Source organism: Scatophagus argus, chromosome 16 (genome assembly GCF_020382885.2).
Source record: "Scatophagus argus isolate fScaArg1 chromosome 16, fScaArg1.pri, whole genome shotgun sequence".
In the NCBI taxonomy this organism is placed as follows: Eukaryota; Metazoa; Chordata; class Actinopteri; family Scatophagidae; genus Scatophagus; species Scatophagus argus.
Window position 1 is genome coordinate 2361151 of NC_058508.1, and position 19926 is coordinate 2381076.

At 39.2% G+C, this 19926-nt stretch overlaps 1 protein-coding gene across 1 annotated transcript in view; it reads right to left on the reverse strand.

Annotated features, from left to right (window-relative positions):
* Positions 1 to 17110: 17110 nt before the first annotated feature.
* The window catches only part of LOC124073673 (potassium voltage-gated channel subfamily C member 1-like), a 61305-nt gene continuing 58489 nt past the window's right edge, over positions 17111 to 19926 (reverse strand). Inside the window, exon 5 of the mRNA XM_046416075.1 lies at positions 17111 to 19278. Within this exon, the coding sequence (XP_046272031.1) occupies positions 19235 to 19278 (44 nt within the window). The 3' untranslated portion in view covers positions 17111 to 19234. The remainder of the gene's footprint in view (positions 19279 to 19926) is intronic.

A 19926-nucleotide genomic window follows, 5' to 3' on the forward strand; every position in this document is an offset into this window, starting at 1 on the left:
GTGTGGGGGTGATGGGGTAGCAGCAGGGGCTACAGAGGACCTCCAGAGTTCAACAGTCTCACAGCTTCTGGGAAGAAGCTGTTCCTCAGTCTGGTGGTCCTGCTCTTGATGCTCCGCAGCCTCCTGCCTGAGGGGAGAGGGGCAAACAGTTTGTGTGAGGGGTGGGTGGGGTCCTTCATGATGCAGGAGGCCCTTTTCCTGCACCTGGAGGTGTAAATGTCTGTGGTGGTGGATAGGCTGTGTCCCACAGTCTTTTGTGCAGCTTTCACCACCCTCTGCAGAGCTTTTTTCTCTGCTGCAGAGCAGCTGTCGTGCCACACAGTGATGCAGGAGCACAGGACGCTCTCCACCACACATCTGTAGAAGGATGTGAGGACCGAACTCCCCAGTCCGGCACGCCTCAGCCTCCTGAGGAAGTACAGGCGCTGGTGTGCCTTCCTGATGAGGCAGGAAGTGTTGTTGCTCCAGGTGAGGTCGTCCAGGTACCTGAAGTTGGAGACCACTTCCACCACTGTCCCTCAGATGTACAGGGGAGGAAGGGGGAGTCTTCCTCTTCTGAAGTCCACGATCATCTCCTTGGTTTTCTTCACGTTGATGCAGAGGTTGTTCTCTCTGCACCAACCCTCCAGGCGTTCCACCTCCTGCCTGTAGTTGGACTCGTCGCTGTTGGCGATGCGTCCAACTACAGCTGTATCATCCGCAAACTTCACGATCAGGCAGCTCGGATGTTGCGCTGAGCAGTCATGTGTGAGCAGAGTGAACAGGAGGGGGCTCATCTCTTGATTCTTGATCCATAGTTCATGTGAGTATGTTAAATTAGTGCATATTAATGTCATCCTTCTTAAATGTGATGGAGAGCCGGCACTAAAGCAGTCTCACCATGCTTATCAAACCATCAGCTGGAGAACTGAAGTGACTTTTCTTATCTGTTAACATACACATTATGCATACTTGGTTACCCATAAAGACATGAAAGCTTGAAAAAACAGGCAATTTTTGAAGGTCTGTTTTAATTTATATGATTATTGGCTGGCCAGTGACCCCATGTGGTTAGACATCTTTATTACAGGTCTCCTTTTAAAAACGTATTTTGTACCTTTTATAGCAAACAATTTTATTTTTTTTTACCCTGCAGACCTTCATGGTCTAAAGTGGAAGGAGTCAGTTGCAGAAAACCTAGCATATTTAATTTTCAACATTGTCCCCTCCACCAGCAGTTGTGGAGCATATAAATGCATTTTTGTTTTTTTCTTTTTTTTTTTTTTGTAAAATCCAGCATCTTGGACCTCCAGAAAGTGGTCCACAGCGGTCCATCTTGGGGAAGGGGTAATATATTGTGAATTGTTTTGATCTTGATTCAACAGTCCTGCAGGGTTTCTGGGTTTGCTTCCATAACATCCCCACTTAAATATGCCCACAAACTAAGTTAAATGTCAGGATCCTCAGTGCTCTATCCAGTGAGGTACATCAGGCCACCTTCTCTTGCTCCACCAGGAGTGACATAGTTCTGCCTATCCTAACAAACATCAGATAGATGTGTCCACAGAGCCTCCTTTTTACCCTAATCAAGGTCTTGATCACCTTCTCAGTGGTCGCTCCTGTGAACCTCCATCTATTCAGGTTCAGGTTCAGGTTCAGCTACTGTTGTAGCTGAGAAAATACAGTCATATTATAACCTGCATAAAATATATCATAGTTGTAGAGTTTGTTTTTGTTTTTTTTTTTACAATTACTAGTTCACATATCTATATGCTTAAAGAAATACCCTCTAATTCACTTGCCAAAACACTACAAGACTAAACTGTGGCTCACATTTCATTGCTTTCACATAAATTGTATCATAAATAGTCTGAGCAAAAATGTAACTTAGTATGGAGAAATGTGAGCTAGCAGTTGCTGCAAATGATGTGCTTGTTTGTGTCCACTAGAGGGTGCTGTAGGAAGGGAATGGTGATTTGTGCTAATAAATGCAACAGCGTGTCAGAAATTGCGCCTCACCAGCAGGTAGCTACAAAAAGACAGGACACAGAGGCGAAATTTTGACATGAGCTTTTATTTTTTTTGTTAAGTTTTTGAGCTTTTCACTTTAAACTTAATTTGTTCGCTTTTTCCCAGTAGTTTGGTGTTTTTTTTTTTTTGTTTTTTTTTTAATTATTATTCGTCTGTTTTTATTTATCCTATCAGTAGGCCTAAAGGAGAAGAGTTGCTCAGGTAATTCAGCATTCACAGTCAAACTTTCATAAGTTTTAACAACAGAACTTTTTTTTTTATAAGTCTCTTTTTCACAAATGCTTTTGAATTATTCCAGTTTTTTGTTCTTTACATGTTTCAAAAATAGAAAAGGTAAATAATAAACATTCCATTGAAATATATTTTATACAGTTCTTGATTCATTTTGTTTTATTATTCTCTCTCCAGTGACAATAAAATTATATCCAGCATCAGTCTATAGAATAAACCCCGTTCATGGAGGGAAGCCTTTCATCGCTCTTTCTCTGCCATCTTTCTTTTTTTCTCTGCCTCCTTCCAGTGGGCACAAACCAACTATTTATCCTTGTTGTGGGACCATCAACCAACTGACTAACCAGTCGGTCAGTAGACAGTGACATCCGATTGTGTCTATTAAAATCCAGAGTGAATAACTGCATCTTGACTTGCATGATGCCATGATTTATACTTCTGTTTATGGAGAATCTGCAGCATAATAAAAATTAATAAGAGAAGGAGCAGCAACTATGTGTTCAAAAGTATGAAAATGTCAGGACAGACAGTTTTCCAATGCCTCAGCTCTGATGATTCAGTGAAAATTTGCAAAAGCAGCAGCCTCTTACATTTTTATCATATGCTCTGACATGGTGACAAATGCGACTTAAAGATCACACTGCTTGATTTTCCAAACAAACACCAATCCTCAACTGGTCCTGAGAAGCTCGGGAAAATTCTGAATGGAAACTGAAACAAATTAAAAAAAAAAGAATGATTTTATCAAACACTACATCTTTCAACCTGACAGAGAAAGGAAGAAGGGAAGACGAGAACCTTTGCTTTTCTTCGACAGAGGAGAGGCTTCCCTCCACATGGCCATTCACAAATAAATTAGAGTCATCATTTTTAAAGTTTCCCACGCATGCATTTAGAATTCATCTCCAAAAAAAAAATAAGACAGAAAAACACAAGAACAAGGGATGCAAAAAGGAGCTTCTTCCTCAATATAACTATAGCAGGAGGAGGAGAAGAAGGAAGAAGAGGAGGAAAGGACAGAGAGAGAGAGAGAGAGACAGAGAGAGAGAGAGAGAGAGAGAGGTGAAGAGCATGGGCTGGAGAAAATGAGGGGTTGCTGCAAGAAAAACAAACTTGAGTTTTAGAGCCCAACTTGCCTGCCATGAACTACAACCAAACATTCATCTCGAAACAGACTTACAATTTTTGATCTTACAAAAGAATAACTGCCAACCCGCTTACTAGCTTGACTAGAGATGAGATTTTATTTATGATTTTAAGCTGGCTAGACAATGCAGGCTAGTAGAGCTTGGTAAAAACTAGCTAGCTTTGGTAAATTTAATCAAAGGTGCTAAAACTTTGAATAATACATTTTAATAAGATTTTAGGGTACAGTTAAGTATCTGGTTTATCCAGACAATGTAGTAGAGCTAAGCCAAACCACTGAGCCAATATTAACTAAAGGTCCACTTCTTAGAAGACCAGAAGACTCAGCTGAAGGTCACATCTTGTGTGAAGAGGTTCTTGCCAAAGGTCTAGGTTAGCTAGTTTTGGCCTGGCACCACTATGTTATACTGTATAGCTAAACTACTCAGCTTGCTTAAAATTGTAAAATACAATTCAATCAATTACTTAAAAAAATACAAGTTATATTTCAGTTCAATTTCATCTATTTATATAGGGCCAAATCACGACAAAAGTTATCTCATGACACTTTCCAAGCAGAGAAGGTCTAGACCTCTAGATACTCTTTAAATTAGTCTTTAATAAAGAGCGACTCAACAATTCCCCAAGAGCAAACACTTGGTGACTGTGGGTCAATTTGAGTCTAGCTGTGTCTATCAATGTGTAAATGGATAATCCATAGTCCAGCAAACTGCTGTATGAATCACAAGTTGCATGTTTCACCTCTGACTGCATTAAATGCCATGATGTCACAACATGTGTTTTCCTCTACTGTTATGGCCCTGACTCACCAGGCTGAAGGCAGGTTGTTCGTCAATGTTGGGCCGTCAGTAAACGACTATGGCCTATAGTTTATGCAGTGTGTCAGCGTTTCAGCCAAATGAGTATATTAAAATGGTGGCAGAGCCTGTCAGCGAGAGAAATCGCTCTGATTGGCTGTTCGGCTAAGTGAATCAGTTGTACGAGAACAGACAAGGAAGTGAGGAAGACAAGCAAGTGGCTAAAGTCAAAGAGGGCACACAGAAGATGCTTCACACTTTTCATTGTCATATTTTGAGTCATGGCCAACTGAACTGAAACAGAAACCAAAAGTGGTATGACAATCGTAGGTACTACTACTACTACTACTACTACTACTTTATCATAACTATGGTTCATATAAGAAGTCTTGTGGTTTCCCCTTTTCAGTGATGAATACAGACTACTGCCACCTGCTGTTATGGAGTGTTACTTCCTCTCATGCAGGTGCACTACATGCTACTTGCTGTAGTCCTTATGATGTGTCCATGTACAACTTTTTTGGCGCAGACAAAGGCAGCGAAAGGTGACGCAATCAGCCTTTGTGCTTTGATTTCGGTTTGGTGTGTCTGGAGCTTTAAACGATAAAACAGTGACATAACTGACCAGAGGTGTGGCTAGACATATAACATTCATAGAGGCTTTAACTCACGTGGTCTGATATGTTTAATTGTTGGTTTTCAAGTAAAGTTGCACTATCGGTTAGCTCAGCTGTCAGTTATCTCACAGGGGTGTGGCTTAGCTCAGTCTGCACAGCACAATTCATCTCTTACATTTATACAGACAAACACAGGCATTCTTACACACATTCGTACACACACACACACACACACACACACACACACAACCAAAATCACAGTCCCTAAAAAAGAGCCTCTACCATTATTGCTCTGTCCCCACTTCACTGCAGTGGAATAATCAAGGTTTGTAGTTGTCTTTCAAGAACTGTGCAGCCATCAATACTTCTTCTTGTCCTGCTGTTCCATAAGTCTCTATTATATTCAAAATGACACCACAGGGTTGAAAATGGAACCATTTCTGATTTTTGTACTTGTGTGCTTCTTGTTGTAGCACAATGAGCATTTGCAGCTTCTAGACACAATGATATGATCTCCACTCATGTCAAACCTATGTAATTGTAGGGACTACACAACACAAAAGCTGCCAGACCCAGGACAGTTTCAGGCTGAAAATGTATGACAATGGCTGCTGTCAGTCACTATCAAGTTGCATCAAGGCAATTCAAGGATGTAGCCTATTTGTAGCTTGACCCATGCTTGGGACTATGCTTTGTCCTTTGTTTGTTTGTTTGTTTGTTTATCTGTCTTTCAGAAGATTCCCAACTTTATGCATGATCAGTGTATTAGAGGAGTACCCCATGCTACATAACATCTGAGATGCATCATTTGCAATTGTTTCTTTAAAACTCCTCATTTGCACAGCCTTTAGGTAGTTATACATAGGACAACTTAATGGGCAGTTCTTATCTTTACTATTGTCTATCAACATTGCTGGCTCAATCACACAGCATATTATTGCCATACATTTGCATTTTGCATCCACAGTGAGGGGTTAGGGCCATACAAGTTACACACTTTAATTCTGCAGGGACTGATGTATGACCAGGTTAAAAGTCTAAACCTTCCTCAAACCCCATCAGAGACACATGACCAATTGTTCTCCAAGAGCACAATGACATGAAGCCTGTAGCCCAACTGGTGCGTGCATAGGCTCTCTTTATGTACACTGCATGCTTGAAAACAAAAGCGTTATCGATGCACTGTTATAATCTTCATGGTCATAATTCAAGAATTATAATTGCATATGTTAAAATATACAAAACTTACGACTTGCAAACCAAAAACTACAGTTTTAGGACAATAAAGAGAAGAAAAAAAAAGAAATATAAATCAACAAAATGAATGACACTGACTGAAGTTGTGTAAGTTGTGTTCACTGTGGTATAGCTACAGTACAGTACATGGTAGGCTATTGTTATATTTGACATTTCTGAAGCTGTACTTTATACCATTAGGAAGACAAGTAATATGAAATATCAGAACTGATTCCCAGTATTATGACGTACAGTACCACATGAAAAAAGAAAACCCTGGAAGCAGTGAGATCTAGCGTAGTGTGGGAGGACAATGGAACATCATTTAAACCAAAATGGCAAAGGACTCTACTTCCAGGTTTCAAGTAGCATTACAGGGATCCAGATTCACTCACTGGTCTTTATGTTCATTTGAAACATTTCTGAAAACACATACTGCAGCATCATTACATCTCAGCATTCTCAGATTTTTGATACAGTGTATTCCTGAGATAGGCCCTGTATTCTAATTGAGTTTTGCAATCCTGGTATTTGTTAAGAATCCCCTCGAATGATATGATACAGAGAAGAGTGAAAAAAGAAACACACTGTGAAATTTCTGCTGTGGAGTGTGATGACATACTGTAATTATGAACAGGGTATGGATATTGAATAGTAATCTTTTTGGTCCCCACATCGTATTGCAGATCTAACTTCATATGTAAGCAGCTGGGGCATTTATTCTGTTTCAGACATGCTCTTGAAGTCATCAGATTTGGCTAGCACGGTTGCACACTGCTGCAAATGCAATACAATATGTTAATTAAGCTAAAAAAATATATGATCAAAAAATTAAAAAAAAAATGTTAAAAAAATATGATTATGTCTGCTTTTCATACCCTGACCTGCAAGACCTCAGACACAAAAATAAATACGGAGCAGACTGTAGCTTGACTTCAAAATGACAAGAAAAAAGGTGCGCTGACACCATTTTCTTCTTCTTTTGTTCTTCCAGACCATGGCTGGGCTTCCTCACACTTACAAACACACACCTAGCGCATTGTCAATTTGGTGCCTGTCCAAATTCACAATTCATTAAGAGCCAACTTGCCGAGTGTGTACAATAACGTAAAATAATCACAGTTAATGGAATGTTTTAGTGTGCCTTTCTGTCTTAGTTAAACTACGTAAAGTCGGCACATCTTAAATAAGTTATCAGTGCCAATATAAAAATAACTTGGGAAGAGTTACAGGGTCAAGAATTCCTTCAGATACAAAGAATGTTGGTTTTCATTTCTGTCTTAAATAACGTTTTGTGCCCATGCAGCCCAGCGATTTGTTGATGACTGAAATGTCACAGTACATATGAAAAATAAATTGAGGGGTGCAGTCCACAAATGGATTGAAACCCCCTGAGCAAGCATGCCTGTCTGTCTATCACCCAGGGAGCGCCTCTGTGAGATAGCAATAAACTCTCTTAGCCTTTACTGAAAAGCATGAAATATTTGGAGATTTGTCTGCAACTAGGCTGGACAGTTTTTGTAAATGTTTTAGATTTTCTATCACCTGTTAGCATTTCATAAGATATCTTTCTATCTTTAGGAATATTTTGGTTTGATATTTGTCATATCCCTACTGCATGCCAGCCACAAAAAGAATAACCTACACATATAGACATATAGACAATTTTCTCTCCTTGAAGCAGTTTGTGTCTCTATGTCATTAGAACAGAAGTCCCCTAATGTATTTTCCAGTAGGCCCAGTTCAGTAATCCCCCCTTTGTTTACACAGGATACATGGTCTCACAGAACAAATACCAATTAATACAGAGAAATTAAAAACAATAAAACAAAACCAAAAACTCATCAGATGCATAACAGAGACATGAGAAGACAAATAAGTAAGTACCAGCACAATCCAAAACCAGATAATCCAGACAATTTCTGTATTTCTTTTTTTGTAATAACACATCTGTTCAGCACTTTCCAGCTTTCAGTCCCACTCAAAGTGCTTTTGTCACCTTTAGAGGTATTTCCATTTGTCTGCATATCCCCTCTGTTTATCCTGTTTGTCTAAATCTGTCCACAGATTGTGAGAAAAATACTCCTGCTAAACCAACCCTGTTCGAACACATAGAGCCAAGATGGCTGCCTCTCACCAGCAGCTCACAGGAAATGCTGCCAATCCGTCAGCACTGTAGAGTGTGCAGAACCAACCTATGTCACTTTTGAAGCATCTCTTTTATGGGAAACAGCTTTTAAGTCTTTTAAATCAAGTCTCTTTGAAGGCTAATAAATTGCAGAGCCTCCACAACACATGTTGAACCTTTGTCTGTCTTTGTTCAGTTTTCACTCCCTTTATTTACAGGCTTCTAGTATATTTGCTGTTTTAGCTAGACATGCCATATATTGTTTTCAGAACAAGTTAGGCTACTAAAATTATTTGGCATGTCAGCAGGGCTACTCATGTTCAGACACAGTTTGTTACATATATAAAAAAGTTTGAAATATTATTACTTGGCCAAACCTTAAGTCAAAATAACAAAAAAAGCCCTTCTATGGACATTTCTTCCACAAAGGACATCATGGATCACACTGTGAGGACTAAGGGTGTGTGGTGTAGAAGAGCTATGATAAGGGTTCCATTTGCTTTAGAACTGATTCTGGTGCCTGGAAGTGGATGAAAATGTAAAACGAATCATCAGTTTAAACATCAGCACAATACTGGAATAAATAAGAAATACAAACTGTCATTAAGAATCATGGTTACAAATATTGCAGCCAGCATTGTCTGTGCTGAATTTTGAAAAGTGTAACTATTATCTATTCTTGAGGAGTAACAGTTTTTCCTCTGTTTTTCCTATCTATCATTTATCGTTTCACCCAGAGGTGCTTCCACATACCCAAATGTGGCACCAATTGAATTGGTACCCACATAGTCGATACCCTTAAATAACCCTTTGAAAGTTGTATGTGTTTGACATGAATTGAGGAGCGTACACTGTATGGTTACAGATTGCTGTGTTTAAGGCTGATTCTCATCATTTTCAAAGAAATTTGATTTCAGTTTAATTTCAGTTTCCTGCACATCGTTAAGTCTTAGTAACAGACGCGTCAAGAATCCTGTACACCTTAAAGTGAGTTCAAGAGTGTGCTATATTCTTTGTTTTATTTTTAGGACTAAATGTATTAATTTAACAAAAAAGAGATGGGGTGAAAGCAGATAAGTATGACATTCCTGATAACAGACCAAAGTAAATAAAAATGTGGGACTTCTCTCTCTCTTTCTTTCTTTCTTCATACTTCAGGTGTATTTATGTAGATGTACATTTAATAATTATGACCCTAATTAACCCCATCCTTATATGATAACACTGAATTGATTCTAAAAAGAAATGACAAAAATGAAGGAAAATAAACATTATATTTTCATCAGAAATAAAGTTAGTGAAAGGACAGCCCTGGATGATGAGGCAGCCATCTTTTTTTTTTTTCTCCTGAGGAAGTGCACATATCTTCCCGGATTATCATTGGGGTAAATAACTTTACCTATATTCGAGGTCAAGAAAAAGTGCAGAGGAAAGGGACATTATCATCTCAAATACACAGAATTGTTGACATCTCAGAGTGGACAGCACAGTTCAGTTTAACACCAGTTTGATAGTCCTGGGTCCAGATTGTGACACATACAGCTGCCATTGAAAGAGTTACGGTTCTGGTAAAAGGCTACAAGAGGAAGAAGGAAGAGAAGGAGGAGAGGAAGAAGAAGAAGAAGAAGCAGAGTAGCAGCCAGGTGAGAAGTGCAAGTAGTAGTAGTAGACGAACTTGTAGTAGCAGAATAAATACTTGCAGAAGTTGGGAAGAGTCTTCTTGGATTTTACATTGGCGTGGGGACTCTTTAATATTTATAAAAGAAAATAAAAGCACGGTTGATGAAGCAACCCCTTTCTCTTATTTGTATTTTGTCATTAAAAAATGGATAAAATCATTCTTTAACATAATTGTATATTTAAATTTGATGCATATGACATATTTTTTTTATTTATTAATTTTCATGTTTAATTTCTCAAATTTCTAGCCCTGTTATTCATGGGGGGGTGGGGATCAGAATGGCTTGCAGAAGTCATGCAGAATATTCATGCTGGTAAACAGTGTCATAAAAATGCATTTCTAATTTGCAGTCATTTCTAATTTGTCCTAGAATAGTTTATCAAAGATGTTGTCCCATTCCTGCTGATTACCTGCTTTCCTTAAAAAGCTTCTTTCTTCTTGCCCCAGAGGTATAGAGTGTATGGTCTGCAGAACCCCCCCCCAACCTTCCCCTCCCCCTTCCCTCAGAGGGGGAAGCAGCTCCTCATCCATCATGTCTTCTGAGAGAGCAGTTTGCTGCAGAAGATGCTGTTTTGCACATAATAGCGGCCATTTAAGGGGGGTTAAAAAGTAGCTTGAATGATGATGATAATGACGTTGCATTGACCTTGTTAGGTGGGAAAAAGAACACTACAGTCTATGGTCTTTCCCATAGACTTCGTCCCTTCTCTCTCCCCACATTAATCCATCCATTCTGTCTTTGACTGTCTTTCTCCAGATTTTAATTGGTTTCGTTCATGCCATGCAGTTTTGCCAAAGAGGAGGAGCAGCAGTGATGCTCAGGTGCAGGGAAGGGGGCGGTCAGCATACTGTAAAGACTCAAGATGAAAAGAGAGAGTGAGAAGAAAGAAAGAGTAAGATCTACCCTTTCAGGGACACCTTTTGTTTTCAGCAGATAATAGGGCCAGTTTCTTCCATCCATTTGTGTGTCTTTGGGTTAATTCCATCACAAGGTGGATTAACCTGGCTCTTTGATCAGTTGAACTTGAAGTCCCAAGATGTTAACTGTCTCCCAGAAGATTCAGATGATATCAAAAGGACAGGATCATGTCAAATATACACGTGATATGGCTGATGTTTTCTGATATGTATGAGAAGATTTCAGCCAGAGGTCCTGCAGCTCAGCAGAGATTAGCATGGCAGGCCAGCAGCAACACTGAATCAGACTGCCAGAGCCGTTAAGATGCCACGATGGACCACCCCTCACCTTGCATAGTGCTTCGAATGCTGAAACGACGCAACAAACCACCGGAAATCAACAGCTGTGCATGCAGCTTTATGAAACAAAAAGAGTGAGAGTAAAGAGAGTAAAGCAATAAGATTACAAACAGTTGTGGACATCCTTCCAAAATCCAAGTCTGTCATAGACCCTCTGGCTGCTACACTGAGAATCACAACGGAATCCATGCTGTGTTTTGCTCTGAGAATCAGTTCTGTTTTCCATCCATCTAAAATGTGATCAGAAATATTTTCTTCAGTGGTTCTTCAACGGGATCATCAGCGAGGATGCATATGAGTGCGTCACACGGATGATGAAAACGGTCAGGCCTGTGAGTGGGATGGGACTGGGAACTTCTTTTTTCTCTTTCTCTCTATCTCCCTCTCGTTTTCTATGCTCAATCACTTTGGGAGAGAAGGAGGAGCAGCGGTGTAAAGTTTATTGTTTTCCTCTTCTTGTAGGGAAAGAGGGGTTTAGAAACTCAGCACTGAAAGGGAAAAAGAAAAGAGAATTTAGTGAGGATTTGAAATGAATAGTTCTCTTGACCCTGACACACCAGACCATGGCATAGGGTTTGATCATGCCCTGACGAAAGGCTTGTCAAAAAGATAAATCATGAAAGAATTTGTCATGTGAGCACACAACCCACAAAATATCATCCAAACATGTTTTGACATGACGGACTGAAACACCACACAGTCAGGGATGAAAGGTTTACACATTTCAGATAAAGCACTTGGTACATTTGATTTAGTTAAATACCAATCAGTTATTTTGTTCCAAATTTGAAGTAGATTTAGAAACATCCAAGTCTGGTGCAGATCAAGGTCAAAGCCCAGTTTGCACATACTGTAAGTCAGTGCAATGATGCTGGTAGGCAAATTAATGTTGTTGTTTATTTATTTATTTAGTTTTTGTTATTTTTTTATTTCCTAAGAAGGCATCTGCTCAGACAAATGGTCATTTGCAGCATCTTGGCTAAGTTCTAAGGCAAGTTTTCAGTGAGAGGAGATTTACATATCACTGAATTAAAACAGGTTGCTCCTCATTAACTTTTAACAGAAAGATTATTTGTCAAGAAAAAATTACTCCCACTAACTGCCTGGTGGGGTTGTTGTGTTGCCAACTAAACTAGCTGGCAAAGCTAACATCGCCTGATATACGAATACTAGGTTAAAAATGTTAAAATAAATTGCAGTTGACCTATCTGACCAAAAACTTGATAAATTCTCTTTGATAATAGGATAAAGATTTAAATATTTAAATAATGTTTTACAAAAATAACACAACATAGCTAATATTACCAAATGTTGTGCTAATGACATTTTACTAAAGTAAATAACTTCAGGTGAGCATATCTGATGCATAAATTCTACTAACTGTGAAACACATTTTGTCTATGTATGCAGACGTATATAAGAAATGTTTAAATTTACAAAGAAAAAAAGCAAAAAACTTGTTCACCACCAAAGCTGACAGTCATGCTAATTACTGATGCTACAGTGACTTCCTTTTTAGTTTCATGCTCTCAATTGGACAGTGCTACAGATGTTTTTACTCACACTTAGAACCTTATTAGCTTAGCTTTTTTTTTTCACAATTTATAGGGAAATCTGATTTAGCTAAGTCACTAGTTTAAAATCTTCATGTTACTAAGAACTCACTGATACATCATTCTACAGCTGATCCTGATCTGATCAATTGACCAAAAATGCTTCTATTAAAGATTTTACAACTGATGGGAGACCAATCCAATTTTACCTGTAGAACTATATATATATATATATATATATATATATATATATATATATATATATAATATATAAATAAAACACCCATTAGGAGATTTCAGGAGGCAAAATGAGTAATCTGACAATTATTTTACCCACCATCACAAAAAAAAAAGGAAAAAAAAAATAATTCAACCAATTGTTTTCATTTCCATTTTACATTAGATATGGGCCTGTTTCCCAAAAGCATCAAGGCTGGGTACTGGCTACTTGTTGGTGTACCTTCCATGCAATAGACAGTAATATCTTTCTGTAAAGTTTGACAAAATAAACAGAACACAGACTCCTTCTTCTAGAGCTCTCTACCACACGAGTCACATGTACCATTTATGTGGTACATTATCCTTCCCTTGAGTGTTTTCATTTATTAACATTTGTGACCCTTGACATAAAAAGCAGTGTCTCGTTGACATATTTCAGGTGTCTATAAGCTGTTATTGATCTACTGTGTCTACAGTACAACACTACGAAATGTTGTACTGGCAACACCATATTCACAATTCTGTTTAAATTTAGTATAATAGTTGAATCGTTGTCTTTTATTTACCCTGGAAAGAGCTTTTTATATCTACACAGCTAACTCCCTCTAATATTTTGTATGACAAAACAGGAAAACAGAGCAAATGAAACAAATGGGCCAATGGAAAAAAAGGTCAATATTAATACACAGAATGTTGACACCTGGTTTGTCTATTGCTATGATATTAACAGATTTAATCCCAAAGATGCTATTGGAAAAGAGGCCGTTCTAGATGAGAATGATAGTGTTAGCCATTGTAGAAACCCTCCTTGCTTTAACACCGCTGGGCAACTTTGTAGACAAAATCCTTGCAGGTTGTTGCAGGAATATAGAAACACAAACACTTCTACAATGGCAGACCGAGTGTTCCTAACCTAATCTGTAGTTTCCAGTGGTGCTCTGTATGAAAGACTTGTTGGTTACTAATGGAAACTGCAGCAACTTAATACTGGACACTAAGGCAAGGAAATGACAGGCCAAACACACCACTGAAGCAAACAAAAGACACATCACTATAAAGCTCGCCCAGCCCAGCTGACATGCAAGTACACCAAGAACACAGAAGTTGAATGTGACACACACTAACATTTCTCTGTCTCTGTAACTCACACACACAGATCCACGTCACAATCTGGATCAGTCCTCGAGGGGCTGCTCAGTCCTCTGATATAACAAATCTCTGGCCCTGATTAACTGATGAGACCAGAAGACATCAAGGTCATGTACTAAGTGAAATCAAAAGATGTCAGGGGGTCAAAGTTCAAACCAGAGGACTGCAGCCAGCCAGGACTGGGTCTAAATCCAGACCAAAATCTGAGAGCGGAACATCTCAGTTGGTTTGTCCTGCACACGTACAGACCAGACCTTGGCCAAATAATGATTTTTATCTTTTTGTTTGATCCCACTTCCATCAGACAAGCATTTTGTTACATCAGGTTAGTTCATTTATAATAAAGTCCACTTTGGTGCAGTTTCTGTTTGCCCAAATGACAAACTACTTGCACCTGTGTGGGATAAAACAAGCCTTCAGTAATGTTTGCAAAAGCTTTTGACCCAGGTGTGGTGCACACAAAGGCTAAACAAAAGAAAAAGAAAACATGGAGTGTGGCAAACAGCACAAAACCACAAGTAACATAAAACAACATGTCACACCAACACAGAACCACACACGGGTGAAGAGACACAACACGAAGAGCAAAATGGTGCACAGGAACAACAGTGAGGTACACATTCTTACATGGAGAAGTGATTTTGCTTCTTTCTTTTCTCCTCCTCCTCCTCCTCCTCATCACCACACTTTTCTGTCTTCCCCAAACTTTTCCTCCTCCATCTCCTCCCTCAGATGCTGCTCGGTTGACAATCCACTCAGAACACGTCATTTCATAGCACAACTCTCCCCTCCTCCCCAGCTATATCACTGCAGTCTTTTTTCATTAATTTAAAAGTCCATTCCTGTCTTCCTCCTCGGTGAAATCCAGTGTTTGGCCAATCTTTTTTTTTTTGTTCAGGTGTAAAGGTGCTCCAATTTCACTCAATTCCTTTTTGGTTTTTGCTGTGAGAAACCTCCGTACTGAGGGATGGATGGCGTGTTGGGGGTAAAACGTCTCACTTACGGGGATAGGGATACAGGTATTGAGGTGGAAAGACGAGGGACGACACAAGGAGAAAACAGGAAAAGCAGTTGTACAAGAAAAGCAAAATGGCATTTCTGAAGTAGGGAAGGCAAGAGAGCCACAAAACAGAGCACAAAAAAGAGAGGAAAAGCTTGACTCTTTCTCTTCTCTCTCTCTCTCTCTCTCGCACACAGAATACATCTTTGAGCAAACATAGGTGAACAGGAACACATGGGGAGCCAAAGGAGAGATTGAGAAAGAGATACCTGAGTTGTGAACAGATGAAAAGAAGAGAAACATTAGGACCAAGGGGCAGAAGCTAAATAACCAGCAGTAATTTGACTTTTAAAGGGTGCCTCTGCAGTGTGGTACCTCACTGGATAGTCAATGCAACCTCTTTTGAGGCAAAACATCTTTTAACAGATAACAGATTAAACAGTGTTGGAATAATTTTGTGAGCATTTTATTAATTGCAAATTTGCTTGGTAACATACTGCACCTAAATCAACCCGATGATCAGACCAGAATGTTGATGTTGAAGGATTCTGCAAAACTTTGGACTACACTCTGTACACATGACATCTATCGCATGCCTGTCTGTCCTGGGAGAGAGATCCTTCTTCTGTTACTCTTGCTGAGCCTTCTTCCATTTTCTCCCTGTTAAAAGTTTTTTCGGGGAACATGGCACATATGGTTAAGGTTAGGGAAGGTTAAGGAAAGCTCATGGGGGCAGCCGCGGTCTAGAGGTTGGAGAATTGGCTTGTGATTCGATTCCCCCACCGGACGGGCAGGAAGAAATTTGAGTGTGGTGGAGTGATAATGTTTTATTAGCTGGCTGATGTGCCCTTGAGCAAGGCACTTAAGCCCCAATTTGCTCCCTGGGTGCTTGATGCAGCCCACTGCTCCTGTGTGTGTTTCACTGCATGTTGCACGTGTGTGTGTTTCAGCTTGGGATTAATAAACGTAAATTAAATTAAATTGAAATGCAAACTGAAATGATTTGTGCATGAAACTCTCCATATTGTCCCTGCAGAAAACCCATATGCCATCGCTTCTGCAGATGTATGCACTGTCCCCAACAATAAAATCATTTTATATTTGATGACTCAACATTTATGTTTTCACCACATCAGATTTTTGCTGATGGAAGAGAATACCGGTTTACAGAGCGTGTCATATTATGCATTTCTTTGTGGCTTTCATACTACTAGGCTAGCAAGGTTCTTCAAGTCCATTTGGAGTGTGTCTTAAAGAGTTAGCACCTAAAATGCTTAGGAAGCCAGGGTTAAACTTTATGGGGACTTAAACCTAAATTTGGACCTATACTGCGTTACTCTTTCATGGTGAGTATTCCTAAAATTTACATTCCAACAAGGTTTGACCAAACTAACATGAAGAACCACAATAGAGTGGGTTCGCTCAGAAGAGATCTGCAGCTCAGTTTTGTCAAAGGCCACCTGGCAGATATATCAAGCCCTGATCAAAACTCCTAGGTGGGAGGTTGCATTGAATCATTCCATTCTCACATTGCTGAGGTATCCTTCTTCTGAACACACTGCAGTTAGGTGCAAGAGTAAAGCATAGGACAGGACAGAAGGAAAATGGAATATGACATGGACAGAGTGAAGTAAGAAAGATAACAAAAAAGAAGACAAACAATAACAATGGACAGGGGAATGTTGGTAAAGACATATCTTGGGAGGAGAAGGGTCTCGCCTCTCTCTTGCAGAAGAAGAGTTGAGACAATGATGGAAGAAGCTGGATTTTTTTTTTTCATGTCTTAGCATTAGTTCACAGTTACTGCTTCTTTTTGCATATATCTGATAAGCGCAGGGCTTTCAGAACAGTTCTCTGTGAAAAGAGAAGCAAAAAAAGAAGAAAAAATCATAAGCTACGATTGTTTATATGTTTCTCTTATTGTAAGTCTCTCAAGATCAATAAGAAAGCAGCTATACAAGACCTACTAGAAACAAAACCCCTCCCCATCCTGCAAAAATAAACTTTCCCACCCCCACCCAGCCCCATTACAGTACCTAACGTGGTCTCTTTCGACCAACAGCATCATAGCATTTTGCATGCATAATGTCAGCCCATCCGCCCCCTTGCATTCAAAGAGGTGAAGATTTTTTTGTCCTGCATGCTTTGTTAGTGCATATGTATGCGTATAAACACACATCCATACACACTCTTAGTAGTCTAAACATTATATGTACACATTCATGAAGCTAAAATCTTATCAGACCTCCTCGCATTATTACTCATATCATTATCCTTATTGCTTGTGATGAAAACCCATGCAGATTACAACATAAACTTTACATATGTACATCATCATGAAAAAAGCAGTGGCCTGAGGGAAAGTGACAGACACACTAAAAAACAAGTGGATGTTGGGAAAGAAGAGGAGGATATGAAGACAACGAAATGGTGAGAAATGACAGAAATGTTCAGTGGATAGTGGAGTGTGTCTTCACATCTATGTATGTATGTGTGTGTGTGTCTGTGTGGGTATGACTAAGGCTACTTTTGGGGATGAGTTTCAGATTCAAGATAAGTTAATTGGGGACTGCCATGTTAAGAGTTATAGTTAAGATATGTCTCCAGAAAAACTAAGTCCATGTAATTCTCCCAAGAGTAGCCTAAGTTGGTATGTGTGTGTGTGCCTGCTGTGCATTTAGGATAAAAATATTTTTTCTGACAATTTAATCCTGAATTCCCAGTGGCCTAAAACTAAATCATTCAGTCATACATGAATCAGGAATCAGTTGAACGTCTGTGGCTAAACAGGAACCAGAAAACCCTGCATGACCCAAAATCTCGGTCACATAAGGTTAAGAGAATAGCTTGATATTTTGAGAAAAATCCTTATTTGCTTTCTTGCCAGGTGAGATAAGAAATTAATTTAATCTCATGCGTGTGCCGTAGAAAGAGATTCTAGTCATATTTACTTTAGCTTAGCATAAAGACTGGATGCAGGAGGAAACAACTAGCCTACAAAGTCCAACACCCTTTTTTTTCTGTGGGTTTAGGGGGTTTTGCCATCACTGTGTGATTGCTCTTTTATACATTTTTGTTCTACATGTTAAACAAATGAGATAAAACTTGCTAATTAGAAAGCCTTAGAAGTGTGGTGTGGTATTTTTGCATTTGAAAAGAGCTAGGCTAGCTATTACCCAATGCCTCCATCTCAAATTTAAGCCGGGTAATTATTTTCTGGTTATAAACATAGCGTACTGACATTAAACTGACTGAATTTTCTCATCTAACACTTGGCAAGAATGTGAATTATTGTTTTTCTCCCAAAATGTTGAACTAATTCTTAAAACACACAATCATCTGCTCCTCGCACAAAAAGACATTTGGTACTTTCACCTCCCAACACTCCCAGCTGGAATGTTAAAACGTAACAGGAAGGAGATGCTTCAGAGCACAAAATCAACATTTTCCTCTGAAAACAAATCTGTGGGTCACTTCTTTTTTAGAGAAAGAGACAGTGCTTGTTAAACTTCCTCTGCACAATTAAGTCACTATTGTCCTATTCACTAAACAGAGTCTGTGTTCACTGAGTGATTAGTGATAGTTTTTCTCTTTTTTGGAATTTAATGCAAATCAAAAGGAATGCAAGCTGAAAGCTCTGTGTTACTTTGGGAGAAAAGGAAGGTGAGAGCGAGAGTGAGGACAGGATTTCAACGGATATGACACCTAACCAACAGACACATAATGACTGCCTGCAAAGATGACTAAGTGCAACACTGTTCTTCTGAAATCAAATACATTTCTGCAACATCAGAAACAAACAAAAACATTTAAAAGAAAAAGAGATTATTAAAAACCAAAGTACACTTGCTGACAGAAAGATGGCATCATCATGTGATCATACTGATTGGTAATAATAAACATCAAAACTAAAATGAATATTTCCTTTCTTTCTTGTGGAAGCAAAAAGAAAGGATAAGTTTTCCAACTTGACATTTTGTGCATCTTAGTACAGAGGTAGATGCAGGTCTGGGCACACACACACATGCACACACAAACAACCTGCACACTCGTCATGTGTGACTCAGATACAACATATCCGAACAGAAACACACAGATACAACCGAAGCTGTTTCATTTATCTATATTGCATATTTCTATGTTTGTATGCTGTATCTTTTGTCATGTTCCCCCTCGTCTTTCCACACGGTGTTTGTCGTCCGCTCTTCTTCTACCATGGGCTGTCGCTCCAGTAGCCGTTGACCGTGCCTCCTACTGAGCAGCCGAAGCCGAAACAAAGAAGAGATGGACAGACAGAAGAGGAGGGTGGGGGGTAAGGAGGATTGGGCAAAAACAGGGAAAGAAAGAGAAGCCAAAAAAGGGAGAAAACTAAAAATATTGCCACTGGCTGCTAAGTCACACTGGAGTCAGCGCAAGTAGTAACGCTGCCGGTGGTGGTGGTGGTGATGGTGGCGGGGTGAATATTTCTCATGCTCAGGCTGAGCTGCTATGTCCAAAACATTTTTTTTCCCAAATGAAGAGATAGCCAATTATCCCGCCACCTTAAAGGATTAGTTTAACATTTTTGGAAATGCTAATTTGATTTCTTTCAGAGAATGATGTGACAAGAGGAATATCAGTCTCACTGCGTTAAGTACAAAGCTGGAGTCAGGACATGGTTAACCTAGCCAGCACAAAGACTGGAAGCAGGGGGAAACAATTCACCTGATTCTGTTAAAAAAACAACAACTTAGTAACTCTAGTCAAATAGAAATGTAAAAATACACTTTATAAAGTGAGTTATGTGTTGGGATATCTCAGCGACAATTGCTCAGTGCAATGTCTTTGGGAATTGAGGGAGTTGCCAGATAATATGGTTAATGAGCATGTTTGCTCTGTAAAGGTATGATGGTACAAACCTGG